Source organism: Neoarius graeffei, chromosome 4 (assembly GCF_027579695.1).
Source record: "Neoarius graeffei isolate fNeoGra1 chromosome 4, fNeoGra1.pri, whole genome shotgun sequence".
In the NCBI taxonomy this organism is placed as follows: Eukaryota; Metazoa; Chordata; class Actinopteri; order Siluriformes; family Ariidae; genus Neoarius; species Neoarius graeffei.
The window spans coordinates 12,701,746-12,719,231 of record NC_083572.1 but is presented as its reverse complement, the minus strand read 5'-3'; the positions used below and the strand labels follow the sequence as shown (position 1 = coordinate 12,719,231).

Genomic DNA, 17,486 nt, shown 5'->3' with positions numbered 1-17,486 from the left:
TAAGTTGTAAAATGAATAGAAAATATAGTCAAGACATTTTTCTGGCCATTTTGAGCATTTAATCGACCCCACAAATGTGATGCTCCAGAAACTCAATCTGCTCAAAGGAAGGTCAGTTTTATAGCTTCTCTAAAGAGCTCAACTGTTTTCAGCTGTGCTAACATGATTGTACAAGGGTTTTCTAATCATCCATTAGCCTTCTGAGGCAATGAGCAAACACATTGTACCATTAGAACACTGAAGTGATAGTTGCTGGAAATGGGCCTCTATACACCTATGTAGATATTGCACCAAAAACCAGACATTTGCAGCTAGAATAGTCATTTACCACATTAGCAATGTATAGAGTGGATTTCTGATTAGTTTAAAGTGATCTTCATTGAAAAGAACAGTGCTTTTCTTTCAAAAATAAGGACATTTCAAAGTGACCCCAAACTTTTGAACGGTAGTGTATATATATATATATATATATATATACACACACACACACACACACACACACGCACACATACATACACAAAATGGAATCATTTGCTGATAGCTCAGTCCCCCCCAGTTCAAAAATCCTATCTGCACCCCTGGGGCATAGGTTGTCGATGCAGCAGTTTATGCAAATCGTAGAAATCATTTTTACTTACGCTCAAGAAAGACTCACAATCAAGTCATCTTGTCAAATATGTATTGAGCTATTGTACCATCAAGGAAAACGGATTCAAACATCTAAACCATCTTTTCTGAAAGTATATTCCCAAGCAATGAATGGAACTATTCTGCCTTAGCGATGTGTCAAAAAAATAGACAGATAGCAAACGGTTTAGATTGTGGATCTTTACTGAAGACTTCAAACTTATACAGATGTGTTCATCCTCGATTTACATAAAACTAAAAGAAACAAATTAAGTACATCACTAAACTGAATAGCACACAGGCGAAAACGCGAGCTAGGCTGACCTGCTAGTAATGCTAACAGAACGTCTCTCTCTGGGTGAAACCATTTCAAAATTCCAGGGGTGGGGTGGGGTGTGAAATAATGTAAATCAGTCCCCCCAGGATTTTGCAGGCCTTTTTTGTGATTGTTGCGGGCTAAAATGTCTGATGTTGCGGGGCGTTTTCTCAAAAATTGCGATGAAAGTTGCTGTGTTTTTTAGGTTTTTGTTGCGATTACATTGCTGGAGGAAGTGAAAGTTGCGAGAAATTGTTGCGATTTTCTCTTTTTGTGATTAAAATTGAGTGATATGTTAAATATTAAGTTATTACTGAAAAACTACTGATTAAAAGAACAAAGACACTGAGAAATGGTCCTATAAACAATTTTCCCAATATAAAAGATTACCAGGACTACAAAAATGCAGAAAAATAGGCTTTACTTATCCAAATGCACCTGTTGGTTCAAAAGTTAAAGTGCATCGAACCTCACAGCACAACATGAAGTTACCTTAAAATATAATATAAATGCCTCGGCTTTCATGTAAGAAAAAAAAAAACTATTAATACTAGTACTGTGTGCAGGCAGTCTCTCCTGAAGACTAAATTAAACATTAATTGTAAGACACGGAAGTAAGGCAGAAGGTATTTTGTCGACGTCACCTCAAGACGACGCCAACGATTGGTCAAATTTGCGGGAAGGTTGCGGTGATTGGATATAATTGCAACACCGCCCTGAATTCACGGGGATTGGTTGAATTTGCATTGATGTTGCAAATCGCAACATCGCGAAATCCTGGACGGTCTGGTAAATAACGGTAGGTAGAGATGAGATGAGGGCTTAGTATCTCTGTAGATCTCATCTCATCTCATTATCTCTAGCCGCTTTATCCTTCTACAGGGTCGCAGGCAAGCTGGAGCCTATCCCAGCTGACTACGGGCGAAAGGCGGGGTACACCCTGGACAAGTCGCCAGGTCATCACAGGGCTGACACATAGACACAGACAACCATTCACACTCACATTCACACCTACGGTCAATTTAGAGTCACCAGTTAACCTAACCTGCATGTCTTTGGACTGTGGGGGAAACCGGAGCACCCGGAGGAAACCCACGCGGACACGGGGAGAACATGCAAACTCCACACAGAAAGGCCCTCGCCGGCCCCGGGGCTCGAACCAAGGACCTTCTTGCTGTGAGGCGACAGCGCTAACCACTACACCACCGTGCCGCCCCATCTCTGTAGATAGATAATTGAATTTCAAAAATGTGCTTTAATAAATAATTCTTTTTAAAATAGGGGGGCAACTGGGGTGGCAAGACATTTTTTTACAGTGGCAACTGCCACTTTTTGCCACCCCTTAAAACTGTGCTTGGTCATATAATGCATTACCACATGACACACTACAGTGTAGTAAACTGACCACAAAACACCTTATATCAATAAATTATTCACTATTTTAGCAACTGCACTCTGGGCTCCTGCTCAGGACATTCAATGTACACATAGTAAGACAGTGAATATACCCAGGTAAACTGAGGGAATGTCAGTGGCCACTTAAGACAGACCTTAATACCGAGATAACTATAAACGAAGACTGCAAGAGTTGCACGTCTGTAATACAAAGTCAGTAACTGCAATCTGAGCTCCTGACTCTTGTAGACTGAGATAATGATACAATGATTGTGTGAGTTGCATGTGAACAAGTCCTATAATAAGTTTTAGTTCCCAAGACTCAGGGGATTTCTAGCAGATTTTCTTCAGAGCCATTACAAAAATCAACATCTCTCACAGACCTATTCAGCTGTTGTCGTAAAAATCAAAGTGAGGCTCACCCCAAATGGCACTGTGGCAACAGGGGCGTAGCCTAGCATCAGTTTGTGAATGGAGGGCAGGGCCAGGGAAGGTGAGTGGCAAAGTCAATGCAGCTGTGGTTAATTAATGTTGTGTGTCTGTGTTGTAGTAAGAGAGGATAGAAAAGGCGGGAGAGAGCAGAGAGAGGGGAGCTCTCCCAACCAGAACACGTGTGTGTTGCGTGTGAGACTTTGTGTGAGCAGCAAGTGAGTAAAGCTTAAAAGCAGGAAAATAAGGCAAATGAAATGTGTGTGAACATTAGCTCCTGCCTGCCATGCTTCTGTACTCCACCCACATCAGAGACATATTACAGTGGTGCCGAAACACGGGAGTATGGAAGGGAAACCCCACATGGAGTCCTCCCCATTCAAGGAGCTCATCCATGCCCTCACTACTGCCCAGCAGAACCAGCATCAAGCACTGACCGCCCTCCGGAAGGAGCAAGAGCAATGCTTTGAAGCCTTGATGCTGGCCCAGCAGGAAGATCGCCAGGCGTTCCGGCATCTGCTCACATCAGCAGGGGCTTCGATCGCCAACACAGTGGACCCTCCTCATGTTACCCTCACGAAGACGGGCCTGCATGACGATCCGGAAGCTTTCCTTGCTCTCTTTGAGCAAGCGGCCGAAACGTGGGGGTGGTCGCTCGAGCAGCACATGGCACACCTCCTCCCGCTCCTGACTGGCGAGGCGCAGCTCACAGTGCAGTAGCTCCCTGCTGACAGCTGGCTCATGTACACCAACCTAAAGAAAGCCATCCTGCGCTGTGTAGGCCGCTCTCCGGAACAACATCACCAGCGCTTCCGAACGCTGACATTGGAGGAGGTTGGCTGGCTGTTGGCATTCTGCCAGCAACTCCGGGATGCCTGCCATGGCTGAGGGTGGAAGACTGCAACGCTGACAGGCTCATCGATCTGGTGGCACTGGAACAGTTCGTCTCTCAACTTCTGGAAAGAACAGTGGAATGGGTCCAGTGTCATCACCCGGCGTTGCTAGAATGAGCCATCGAGTTGGCGGAGGACCATCTGGAGGAGGTTCCGATGGCAGGCGGATGAGGCGCTTCTCCTCGTTTCTTTTCTCTCTCTCCTTTCCCCCTTCTCTCTCTCTCTTTCCCTTCCCCACCCGTTCCCCCACCATGGAGGCAGAGGCCAGCCCCTCCCTAGCCAGCCTGTCATACTCGTGGTGTCCTCCCATCTCCATCTTCCGTGTCTGTATCTCCTCCCCCTCAGGTGAGTGACGCCCATAACGCCGGTGCACAGGGAAAGCTTGGGTCAGTGTGCTGGCGTGGCGGGGAGCGGGAGCATCTCCAGAGTCAGGGCTCCACAATGGAGGTGGGAGCTGTGGTCTGGATCCCCGACACACCAGAGACTGCCCCTGATCAGGCTGGAACATATCACTTGCCAATAAGTGTTCAAGGGGATACATATCATGTGTTGGTGGATTCCGGTTGTAATCAGACCTCAATTCACCAAAGCCTGGTGAAAGGTGAGGCATTGGGGAGAGCACAAGCGGTGAAGGTGTTGTGTGTGCATGGGGATGTTCACAATTATCCTCTAATGTCTGTCCATATTCTATTCCAGGACCAAAAGCATAGAATGAAGGTGGCAGTTAATCCTCGTCTCTGATTGGCCGGGGTTTTGAACCTTAATGGAACACGTAGTAGGGAGTGGGTCCTGCAATAAAATGTCACAGGGGGATCCTGGTGTGGCATTGACTGGAGGAGCTGTCACAGAGCCATCCATGTCATCACTGCATCAGGGTCATGTGAAGAGCAGCTCGCCCCTCCTCCCACTCTCAGGGATTCCCTCTGGGATTTCCCTTGAGAGCAGTCACGATATGAGACTCTGTGGCATGTGTTTGACCAAGTGAGAGTACTCGATGGTCAAACTCTCCAGCCAAATGCGGCACCCGTCTTCCCGTACTTTGCGATTTTTAAAGATAGACCGTATCGAGTGACACAGGACACTCAAACTGGTGAACAAATAACCCAGTTGTTAATCCCTAAGAGCCGTAGGGAACTCGTGTTCCATGCAGCTCACTTTAATCCCATGGCCGGACACTTAGGGCAGAATAAAACACTAGCCTGAATAATGGCCCAGTTCTATTGGCCAGAGATTCGTGGGGACATTTGTCAGTGGTGTGCAGTGTGCCGCGAATGCCAATTAGTAAATCCCGCGGCCACTCCAAAAGCACCTCTGCACCCTCTCCCTCTAATCGAGACCCCCTTCGAGAGAATTCTTATGGATCTCATTGGGCCATTAGATTGGTCAGCACAAGGATATCGCTTTATTTTAGTTCTGGTGGACTATGCAGCATGATATCTGGAAGCAGCGCCTCTCCACAATATCTCAGCACGCCGTATTGTGGAAGCACTCTTCCGTATTCTCTCCCGGGTCAGGATTCCGAAGGAAATCCTGACAGACCAAGGCACTTTGTTTATGTCATGCACACTGTGCAAACTGTAGGAGTTGTTGGGAATTAAATCTATCTGCACCAGTGTTTATCACCCACAAATGGATGGTTTGGTAGAGACGTTTAATCAAACACTTAAAAATTTAATTTAAAGTGGCTAGAGATAATGAGATGAGTTCTTAAGTGAAGACGTACATAATTGGGACAGATGGCTTGAGCCCCTGTTATTTGCAGTGTGAGAAGTCCCACAAGCCTCCATGGGATTTTCCCCATTTGAATTATTATATGGATGAAAGCTGCGCAGCATCTATGACATGCTGTGGGAAAATTGGGAGGAGGGACCTTCACCTAGTAAGAACGTAATTCAATATGTTCTTCACCTGCGTGTAAAGCTCCACACCCTCACACACTTAACCCAGGAGAATTTGCGGCAGGCATGAGAATGTCAAGCCTGGCTGTACGACAGGGACACGTGCCTTAGAGTTTTCACTCCGGGAGACAAAGTACTCATGTTATTGCCCACATCGAGTTCTAAATTAGTTGCCATGTGGCAAGGGCCCTTTGAGGTCACACGGCGAGCTGGTGACATTGACTATGAGGTTTGGCAAATAGATAGGGCTGGGGCTCTACAAATATACCACCTCAACCTATTAAAACGTTGGAATGAGGGGGTCCCTGTGGCATTGGTGTCGGTAGTTCTGGAGAAGGCAGAGCTGGGGCCGGAGGTAAAAACAACCAAAACCACAACCTGAACCCTTGTGGAGACCACCTCTCACCAGCCCAACTCACAGAGATGGCTAAGTTGCAGGAGGAATTTTCTGGCATATTCTCGCCCCTTCCCAGCCGCACCCACCTCATAGAACACCACATTGAAACGCCCCCGGAGGTGGTGGTGTGCAGCCTCCCTTACCGCTTGCCCGAACACAAAAAAAGGTGTTTTGGAATGAACTCAAGGCCATGCTTGACATAGACCTAATCAAGGAGTCACACAGTGACTGGAGCAGCCCGGTGGTTTGTGCTACAGTAGCTCTTCTGTGAGATTGGAGCATATGGGCTAGCCTTCATGCCCTATGCAACTCAGTGAGCCTTTGACACCCATGACCCTCTCACCGGTTCACCGGTTGTCCTTCCTTGGATCACTTTTGGTAGGTACTAACCACTGCATACGGGAAACACCCCACAAGATGTGTCATTTTGGAGATGCTCAGACCCAGTCATTGAGCCATCACAATTTGGCCCTTGTCAAAGTCACTCAGATCCTTACGCTTGCCCATTTTTCCTGCTTCCAACACATCAACTTCAAGAACTGACTGTTCTCTTGCTGCCTAATATATCCCACCCCTTGACAGGTGCCACTGTAATGAGAAAATCAGTGTTATTCACTTCACCTGTCAGTGGGCATAATGTTATGGTTTATCGGTGTAAATGTATTTTAAATTAACCTGTTACCAAAGACAGACTAATGTCCACAGTGGTTCACTATTGCTTATAGTGGGACTCATAGTTATTGTGCAGTTGTTTTTGACTGTTCCTGAGGCCGACGGGTCAGTCCAGTTCTGTGTGGACTATAGAAAAGTCAAACGCAGTGTCTAAATTCGATGTGTACCCAATGCCTCGCATTGTTGAGTTGCTCAATCAGTTAGGTGAGGCTCGCTTTTATTCGACACTGGAGTTGACGAAGGGATATTGGCAGATCCTCTTGACTCCTCTATCCCGAGAGAAAACGGCCTTTTCCACACCATTTGGGTTACACCAATTTGTCACACTTCCTTTTGGGTTATCTGGGGCTCCTGCTACATTCCAACGGCTCATGGACAAGATCCTCTGCCCACACGCCACCTATGGGGCAGCCTACATACCGTAGATGACATCATATACAGCAGTGACCGGCTGCGGCATATAGAACACCTTAGGGACATCCTAGAGTCGCTGAGGCGGGCGGGTCTCACAGCTAACCCGAAAAAGTGTGCAATCGGGTAGGTGGAAGTACGGTATCTGGGGTTCCACTTGGGTCATGGGCAGGGGCATCCCCAAATCAACAAGACAGCAGCGACTGCGGCCTGCCCAAGGCCTAAGACCAAAAAGGGGGTGAAACAGTTCCTGGGGCTGGCTAGCTACTATCGTAGGTTCATACCTAATTATTTGGACGTCACCAGCCCGCTGGCTGATCTCACTAAAAAGGGAGCCCCAGAGCCAGTCCAGTGGACGGAGCAGTGCCAACAGGCTTTCACCAGGGTAAAAGCTGCACTGTGTGGGGGGCCACTCTTACACTCCCCTGACTTCTCACTCCCCTTTATTTTGCAGACAGGTGGATCGGCCAGGGGGCTGGGTGCCGTTTTGTCCCAGAAGGTTTAGGGCGAGGACCGCCCTGTGCTGTACATCAGCTGCAAGCTCTCAATGCATGAGAATAAGTACAGCACCATCGAGAAAGAGAGTGCTTGGCCATCAAGTGGGCAGTCCTCACCCTCCGGTACTACCTGCTGAGGCACCCTTTCACCCTCTGTTCGGACCACGCACCCCCTCCAGTGGCTCCACCACATGAAAGATGCCAATGCGCGGATCACCTGTTGGTATCTAGCCCTCTAGCCATTTAAATTCGAGGTGGTCCACAGACCGGGGGTGCAGATGGTAGTGGCGGACTTCCTGTCCCATTGGGGGGAGTCCGCTTCAGGCTAGATGGCTCCCTGGCCTGAGTCGGGCGGTGGGAGTATGTGGCAGTGGGGGCGTGGCCTAGCGTCAGTTTGTGAATGGAGGGCAGGGCCAGGGAAGGTGAGTGGCAAAGTCAATGCAGCTGTGGTTAATTAATGTGTGTCTGTGTTGTTGCAGTGACAGAGGATAGAAAAGGAGGGAGAGAGCAGAGAGGGGAGCTCTCCTGACCAGAACACGTGTGTGTGTGTGTGTGTGTGTGTGTGTGTGTGTGTGTGTGTGTGTGTGTGTGTGTTGCATGTGTGACTGTGTGTGAGCAGCGAGTGAGTAAAGCTGAAAAGCAGGAAAATAAGGCAAATGAAGTGTGTGTGTGAACATCAGCTCCCACCTGCCGTGCTTCTGTACTCCACCCACATCAGGGACATATTACAGGCACGTTTACCATGTACATACACAGGGTATAATGAGTACAGGAATACCCTATTAATGAATACGAGAAGTAGCCGGACAGCTGACACGTGTGTGTCTGCAGCATCTTGTAATTTTGGCTTGTGAACATGCGTGTTAATGATACCATAAACATAAAAGGATGGCGCACACCCTTTACATGTAGTCTACAGTGCAGTCTGGCAATAAAGGAGGTTATGTCAATGCACAAAGTTCCCATGCCCTGTTAAAATCCAACAGGAATCATCCAGCTTGCTTTTCACTGCATTTGTGTCACGAGCCAAAAAAACTAAATTATGACCTACTACTAAATATAAATTTATTGGGTAAACTCCTCAGCTCAATCCCACATAATGATTTATTTTGTGCTTTTTTTTAACCTTATTAATTAATTTAAAAATGGTGGGCATATCTCAATGTCTGCAATACTAATTTTTTTTTTTTGAACAGGGGGCCCACTGGGTGCGTCCCCCCCAAATCCACACCAGCTATGTCAGCATGTAAGCTATCATTAGGGTTTGTAGTTCTTACATCATCTTTTGTGGCACTTTACAAATATGTGTAAATGAAAATATATACATCTATGCAAGAAAATAATGCAATTCTTTGTTACCTGTACATTGATTGTCTCTCCACCACTGTCTTGGTCAGATACAGGCACAGAGCTGGGATGTACCATGCTAGGTAGAGCTTGCCCACCTGATTCACCACCCTTCTTGATTGAAGATGTGCGTATTAGTGAGCTCTCATCCTGATTCATGGGCACAAAGTTTTAGGCTTTTCATTCCAACAGCAAGACAAGCCAAATATAATTGCTTTTGAAATAGCTTTAAACAGTATTGTTAATTGTTCTCATGAAACATGAAAACATGTGTAAAGCACATGGAACAACGTTAGCAAGGTGAGTGTGCTTAATAACAGAGCGTGAGGTGTTGTTACGCTATTTATGAGAGCGAAGCAGTGTATCAAGTATGCAGAGAAGAGCTACACTCTAGTGACTCCAGCAAGTCAAGGTGAACTTTGTGAATTTGGGGGCAAAAATAAAATGCAGGTTCCCACTGCTGTTATTGCTTTGTGGTTAACCCTTGTGGTTACCTAATCTGTGTCTCCTGCCCAATTGCTTGCGCCATTGTTGCACATGCACACACACATTTCATGTTTTGCGAGTTTATCTGATCTGTACGTGTAAGTGTCATTTCACGACATTACAGCACATTTTGTGATAACTAAGAAATATATAAATATTCTCTGTTAGGAACAGCAACAATTACCACAGAAAATCCTCTCGTCATAACTGGAAGCTTTTATTCAGATTTAAAAAAATGTTTATGGAAATCAGATAGCTTAATTAGTAATTAATCATTCATAATTAATCCTATAGCGTGTTCTCTAGGAGTGGGCTTGGGATCCACTGCAATATAGCAGGTAGAACTGATAGACCTGCAGAAATAGCCATTAGTTATATCACTCTACTCACGCTATGTGTAGTATGTTGTGTCCACGGAGCACTGGATTCGACTGACGTTTGACTTGACAGGGATCTGATGATGTCTTTTACATGATTCCTCTTGGGTACCAAATATGAAACACAGGAAATGGTAAAACATTAAACATAACTAGAAATGGATAAAAAATATTGGTGATTTGCCACTGAATAAATGAAAAATGATTAATTGCTGTGGTATAAGAGAAACAGGCCATTTTGCCTGTTATTAAAATAATAATCTTCACACCACACCATCAAGCAGGTTGGAATGGATGGATAAGAGTGTCAGGAGTGATTTGTGACAGAAGTTTGCCAATGAAAGTGAAAGGGAATGTGTACAAGACAGTAGCAAGACCAGTTATGTTGTATGGTTTGGTTTGGAGATAATGGCACTGACAAAAAGACAGGAGGCTGAACTGGAGGTAGCAGAGTTGAAGATGTTCAGAATTTCACTAGGAGTAACAACGTTGCGCAGGATTAGAACTGAGTATATTAGAGGGACAGGACATGTAGGACAGCTTGGAGACAAAGTAAGAGAGGTGAGATTGAGATGATTGAGACATGTACAGAGGAGCAATCCAGGGCACATTGGGAAAAGAATGCTGGAGATGGAGGCGTTGTCAGGTAGAAGGAAAAGAGGGAGAGCAAAGTTGAGATTTATGGATGCGGTGAAAGAGGACGTGAGGACGGTTGGTGGGACAGAAGAAGATATGGAGGACAGGAGGAGATGGAGGGACATTACCTGCTGTGGCAACCCCTAATGGGAACAGCCGAAAGAAGATAAAGAAAATCAGATATTCTGGTTGCAAACATCCATGCTGGCTGTAAAATCTTTTCTAAAATCTCTTTGAAAGCACTTTCATTTTCACAAGAACATTGTTAGGAAATTAGTGAAACGTTAAGTCTGGATGTTTGCTGAGGTGATTGTGAGCTCTATTTGCTGTCATTGTTCACTATCACAGAAGTTCTAAAGCATAACCCCAATTCCAATATAGATACACTGTGTATTTAAATATAATTTTATGTATGTATGTATGTATGTATGTATAAGATTTACCGTATCATCTGAGCATATGTCCGTTTGGCTTGGATAGTGAGTTCTAGGTGCAGGAACAGGAGGCTATCGAAAGGTTCAGATATAAATAAAAATCCAGAGGAGGTGATTTCACACATTGACAAAATAGCTGTAATTATATTTGACTATAATCTGCGACACACTGAGTATTTCTCTTTTCTGGTCTTGATAAACCCCTACCCTGCTCCCACGCCTGATTAATCTCATCTGCAAATAAACAGTATTGAACTTGCTTAAACTTGGTGGGCTGCACATCTGTAAGTCTCTCTGGATAAATGCAACTTCCAAGTGCCATAAATGTAAAATGTAAACGATGCAGAAAGAGAAAATATGGGACACTGCAGTTCTTCCAGATTCAGTACTGTCTGTGTGTTATGTCTTTTACAGAAATGAAACTAGACATGACAAATGAAAGCAACAACAAAAGTTAATCTTGTATTAAAAGTCATAAAAGTTTCTTTGATTACAAACCAGTCGAATAATAAGCCATTGGTAATTAAAAGGAAATTTTGAATTTTGAATTGAATTAGATTTTAAACCATTATATTAAATTTCAGTTTTACAGTTAAATTGATGAATTTTAATTTCATTCTTACCTTTGGCATTTTCTATAATGTTGTTGCTGGAGCCAAAGACCTACTACATGAGATATTACCTCGACTGAATGCCAGATGTGAACTGGGGTTCTTATGATATAGTGTACAAGAATGAATGACGTGTTGGAACAAACAAAAAAAAAAAAACAGACCTGATGGAATGTGGGATATCTTGTCAACCCTCTTTAAGTTTGACACTTATTTGATGAATCTGTAGTAAAAACATATGCCACTGCACTCAATTAGGCAGTAAAAAGCTCACTGTTTTCAAAAACAGAAGCATTTGTACATAACTATACCAGTAGTATGACTGAATAAGTTAGAGGAAAAAACACAATGGGTGTGCTGTGATAGGAAAATAGTCAGATAGCGATTTCCCAATGCTAACCATTATTATTTATTCAAGAATTTAATAATTACATTGTATTTGTTGATAGTTATGTGACTGTTGTAGAAGATCCATGAAAAATATTTGTTCCTGTTATCACTTATATTATAGCAGCTACAAACGTCCCTATCCTCACCAGCCTCAGCCTTGCATTTTCTCTCTTTTGAAGGCAATAAGACAAAAAAAATTAAGAAAAAAGAAAGAAACTGCACAACTTCTTATGTTGCAAAGCTCTCTATCCTGAAGATTTTCCTGTGTTGGAAAACTTCGTACTTGAAGTGCTGACCTTGAAGACTCCTAATGTTCTTCAATTCCTTGGTCAGTGACTCTAACATTACACCATTACACAGAACAACTAGTTTCATCATATCTACAGCTTGCTCTAAGCCTTCTCTCACTTGGAAAAAATATTGTCAGATATTGGAACAGTGCCTATTGTATCATCGTTGTGTCCTGTGTACATTATTTGCAAAACACACTCCACCTTACATATCAAAACAGAAAAAAGTGTAGACGTTAATCATTGTAATTACCATTTTCCTTTCACTTTCTGTTAGGAACTGCATACCATTCTGAATGAACAACAATCATGCAAAGCACAAGGCATCAGTATACACTGTGTGCACAATTATTAGGCAAGTGAGTACTCTGACCCTACCATTATTTCTATGCATGTTTTCCAACCGCAAGCTAGATACACTTGAATGCTAATTGGATTTAAGCATTCTCAGGTGGTATTTATTTGTGTAATGAGGGAGGGTGTAACCTAAAGTCATTAATACCCTATATTAAGGTGTGCATAATTATTAGGCAGCTTCTTTATCTCAGGCAAAATGGGCCAAAAAAGAGATTTAACAGACACTGAAAAGACAAAAATTGTAAAATGCCTATCAGAGGGATGCAGCACTCTTGAAATAGCTAAGCTATAGAAATGTGAGCACAGAACAATCAAATGTTTTGTTGCAAATAGTCAACAGGGTCGCAAAAAATGTGTGGAGAAGAAAAGACACAAATTAACCGCAAAAGACTTGAGAAGGATTAAACATGAAGCTACCAGGAACCCATTATCCTCCAGTGCCACAATATTCTAGAACTGCAACCGACCTGGAGTGTCCAGAAGGACAAGGTGTTCGGTGCTCAGAGACATGGCCAAGGTAAGGAAGGCTGAAACACGACCACCACTAAACAAGACTCACAAGTTGAAATGTCAAGATTGGGCCAAGAAATATCTGAAGACAGATTTTCCAAAGGTTTTATGGACGGATGAAATGACAGTGACTCTGGATAGACCAGATGGATGGGCCCATAGCTGGATAACTAATGGACACAGGGCACTTTGACTCAGACACCAGCAAGGTGGTGGAGGGGTAATGGCATGGGCTGCTATTATTAAGGATGAGCTAGTTTGACCATTTCAGGTTGAAGATGGACTTAACATCAACTTCCAAACCTACTGCCAGTTTCTAAAAGATACATTCTTCAAGCAGTGGTATGGGAAGAAGTCTGCATCATTCAAGAAGGCCATGATTGTTATGCAGAACAATGCACCATCACATGCACCCAAGTACTCCACTGCTTGGCGAGCCCACAAAGGCCTTAAAGATGACAAAGCAATGACATGGCCCCCTTCCTCACCTGACTTAAACCCTATTGAGTACTTGTGGCCCCTTCTTAAGCATGAGATTTACAGCGAGGGAAGACAATGCACCACTCTGAATAGCATTTGGGAGGCCATGGTTGCTCCTGCACAAAAAGTTGATCGTCAACAAATCAAAAAACTAACAGACTGGATGGAAGGCTCATGGCAGTTATTGAAAAGAAGGGTGGCTATATTGGTCACTGAATATTTTTGAAATGCTAGAAGTGTTTATTTGTTAATTCTGAGTTGTTTATTTGTTACACTGAAAATTAAAATAAACAAGTGAGATGGGAAACTTTAAGCTTTTCATTTAGTTGCATAATAATTCTGCACACTAAATGTTGCCTAATAATTCTGCTCACTTATATATTCCCCTGAGAAGGCCTAAACTCCTCTTTCCTTTGTTAATCATTCTGGTTTTAGGTTTATTAACAATTTGGATTGACTGAGAGCACTGTATTTGTTCAACGATAAAATTAATCATCAGGAATACAACTTGCCTAATAATTGTGCACACAGTGTATAGTAATATATAGTATGAGGTTTTTATAAGGGTCTGTCAGGTGCTTGGATTTCAGTTACAAGATAAAAACCTACATTTTTTTTTTTTGGAAGAGAAAACAAAGATCTAATGCTAATCCAGTATTAAAACAAGACAGAGTCATCTATATCACCTGCCCTATATACCAACAGTGGTGTTTGAAAGTTTGTGAACCCTTTAGAATTTTCTATATTTCTGCATACATATGACCTAAAACATCAGATTTTCATACGTCCGAAAAGTATATAAAGAGAACCCAGTTAAATGAGACAAAAATATTATACTTGGTCATTTACAGTATTTATTGAGGAAAATGATCCAATATTACATATCTGTGAGTGGCAAAAGTATTGGCCCTTTTCCACTACCCTTTTTCAGCTCACTTCAGCTCACTTCAGCTCACTTCAGCCCGACACGGCTCGCGTTTCAACTACCAAAAAACAGCACGACTCAGCTCGCTTCAGCCCTGCTTAGCCCCTAAAACTCGCACGGTTTTGGAGTGGGGCTGAAGCGAGCCAAACCGTGCCGAGTGAGGCTAGGGGCGTGAGCAGACACTCCCCTGTGCACTGATTGGTGAGGAGGAGTGTCCTCACATGCCCACACACGCCCCGCGAGCACGCTGGGATCTGTAAACACCGTAAACCCGGAAGAAGGAGAATTACGAGAATGATGAAGCCTTATGCACTTCCCCTCATCTATACGCTCTTGCCAGTATCTGTTGGCGTTGTCGGTGACAACAAGCCACAGCACCAAGACCAGCAACACTAACGACTCCATGTCCTCCATGTTTATTGTTTACTATTCGGGTTGTGAGACTACCGCTTAAAAGCTCACTGATGTCACTGTTTGCGCTGCTTAACGACATCACGTGACGTCCACCCACTTTCGCTAACTCCACCCAATGTGTCCACCCACTTCCAGCCAGCACGGTTCAGCGCGGTTGTAGTCGAAATGCAACTCCAACAGCCCCGCTCAGCTCGACTCAGCACGGCACGGCTCAGCCCGACTCAGCCGCGTTTGTAGTGGAAAAGCGGCATATGTGAACCTTTGTTTTCAGTATCTGGTGTGACCCCCTTGTGCAGCAATAACTGCAACTAAACATTTCTGGTAACTGTTGATCAGTCCTGCACACCGGCTTGGAGGAACTTTAACCCATTCCTCTGTACAGAACAGCTTCAACTCTGGGATGTTGGTGGGTTTCCTCACATGAACTGCTTGCTTCAGGTCCTTCCACAACATTTCGATTGGATTAAGGTCAGGACTTTGACTTGGCCATTCCAAAACATTAACTTTATTCTTCTTTAACCATTCTTTGGTAGAACAACTTGTGTGCTTAGGGTCGTTGTCTTGTTGCATGACCCACCTTCTCTTGAGATTCAGTTCATGGACAGATGTCCTGACATTTTCCTTTAGATAGATAGATTCTTTGTCATTGCACATCACTATACAATGAAACACTGGGGGCTCAGATCACAGCAGCATATTAATAAAAAATAAGTAAGTAAGTAAATAAATAAATAACCTTTTAAAAAGCAGCAGTATAAATTGCAGTATGTAGTTTATATTGGGCGTAATTGCGATTGTGTAATGTAATTGGGCAGCATGGTGGTGTAAGTGGTTAGCATGGTCGCCTCACAGCAAGAAGGTTCTGGGTTCGAGCCCAGCGGCTGGCGGGGGCCTTTCTGTGTGGAGTTTGCATGTTCTCCTTATGTCTGTGTGGGTTTCCACCGGGTGCTCCGGTTTCCTCCACAGTCCAAAGACACGCAGGCTAGGTTAATATAGGATGGCCTTGAGCGAGGCACCTAACTCCCAACTGCTCCTCGGGTGCTGTTAGCATGGCTGCCCACTGCTCTGGGTATGTGTGTGTGCTCATTGCTCGCATGTGTGTGTTCACTGCTTCAGATGGGTTAAATGCAGACAGGAATTTCACAAGTGTGTGATGAATAAAGTTGTTCTTTCTGTTAGGATTAGGACTGTTTTGGCCTCTAGAGGCCGCTGTTATTTCCTTTTTGTGTCATGTTTATTTTGGCCTCTAGAGGCCGCCACTGTTCCTGTGTTTTGTGTTTGTGTTAATTGCCTGTTTAGTCCTGATTATCTTCACCTGTGTTCAATTTAGTTTGTGTATTTATACCCCCTGAGTTCAGTCCTCTTGTCACGAAGTCTTTGAGCTGTTATGTTTATCTCCAGTTTCCTCTGTACCGTGTTCTTTGTTTTGCACTTTGCTTTTCTTTTGGACCTAGTAGTTACTGTGTTTTTGGATCTTCTGAGCTTTGGTATTTTTGCCTTTTCTTTTCTGTTTTTTTGGCTTTTGTTTTGTACTTTTGGATTTTTTTATTTTTTTCCTTATATCTTCTGAGCGTTTTTGGATTATTATTTTTTTTGGATTTTTCTTGTGTATATATTGTAAATAAACCTTTTGATACTTTTTTCTACTTCTGCCTCACGCCTCTGCATTTGCGTCATCCCCCTGATGGCCTAGTGGGGGTTTGCTGGATTATCACACCAACGAACCAGGTTCGAATCCCAGCAAAACCCTAACAGAAAGACTCTGTCATGACCGACTCAGCAGAGGCTGCTTCAACTGTCTACCCGGCCAACCTTCAGGGAATTATGGCAGCTTTGACACGCTTCGGAGCAACCATGGATGTGCAACGTGAGGCCCTTGCTCGCCACGAGGAACTGCTCCAGCAAATTGGGAAAACCCTGGCACAGCTGACATCTCTGCCTGCATCTCCTCATCCTGATCCAGTTCCTGCTCCAGTGCCTCCTGCCATGCTGCCTTCTTCACCTCGCGGACCCAGCCTTCCTGCACCACAGAGGTATGACGGCAAGCACAGTGAGTGCCGAGAGTTCCTTACCCAGTGTCAACTCACCTTTGAGCTTCAGCCTACCACCTACACTACGGATCGCCGCAAGATTGCCTTTGTGATCACCTTATTAGCTGGTAAGGTGCGAGCCTGGGCTACTGCTATCTGGCAAAGACAGGGACCTGAGTGCCTTGATTTCCAGCTGTTTTCTGAAGAGATGCTTCGGGTCTTCGATCAGGCGGACATCAGTACTGACGCAGCCCGAAAGCTCATGTCCATCCAGCAAGGAGGAAGCGTCGCAGATTACGCCATCTCGTTCCGGACGCTCGCAGCAGTAAGTGGATGGAACGAGACTGCCCTGGTGTCAGCCTTCCACCATGGTCTGTCTGACCCCATCAAGGACGGTCTGGCCTCTATTGGATGCCCAAGTGACCTCGAAACCCTCATCTCACATGCTATTCGTCTGGACAACAGGATGAGAGAACGCCACCAAGCCTTGAGCCCCCCCCAGCCTCCCTACCTCTACCTGGAGACCGTCTACCTCCTTCAGTGACTGTTCAGAACCCATGCAAGTGGGTCGTACTTGCCTCTCCGCATCTGAGAGGGAGCGCAGAAGGAGGGACAAGTGCTGCATCTACTGTGGCAAGCCTGGTCACTTCCGAGCATCATGTCC

The 17,486-nt window shown here is 44.5% G+C and overlaps 1 protein-coding gene across 1 annotated transcript in view; it reads right to left on the bottom strand.

Annotated features, from left to right (window-relative positions):
* The window catches only part of LOC132884296 (uncharacterized), a 37,442-nt gene extending 25,931 nt beyond the window's left edge, over positions 1–11,511 (bottom strand). The window contains exons 1-4 of the mRNA XM_060918128.1: positions 11,439–11,511; positions 10,825–10,887; positions 9,759–9,848; positions 8,895–9,032 (exon numbers count right to left, since the gene is read on the bottom strand). Coding sequence (XP_060774111.1) covers positions 8,895–9,032; positions 9,759–9,848; positions 10,825–10,887; positions 11,439–11,447 — 300 coding nt within the window. The 5' untranslated portion in view covers positions 11,448–11,511. The remainder of the gene's footprint in view (positions 1–8,894; positions 9,033–9,758; positions 9,849–10,824; positions 10,888–11,438) is intronic.
* Positions 11,512–17,486: the final 5,975 nt, after the last annotated feature.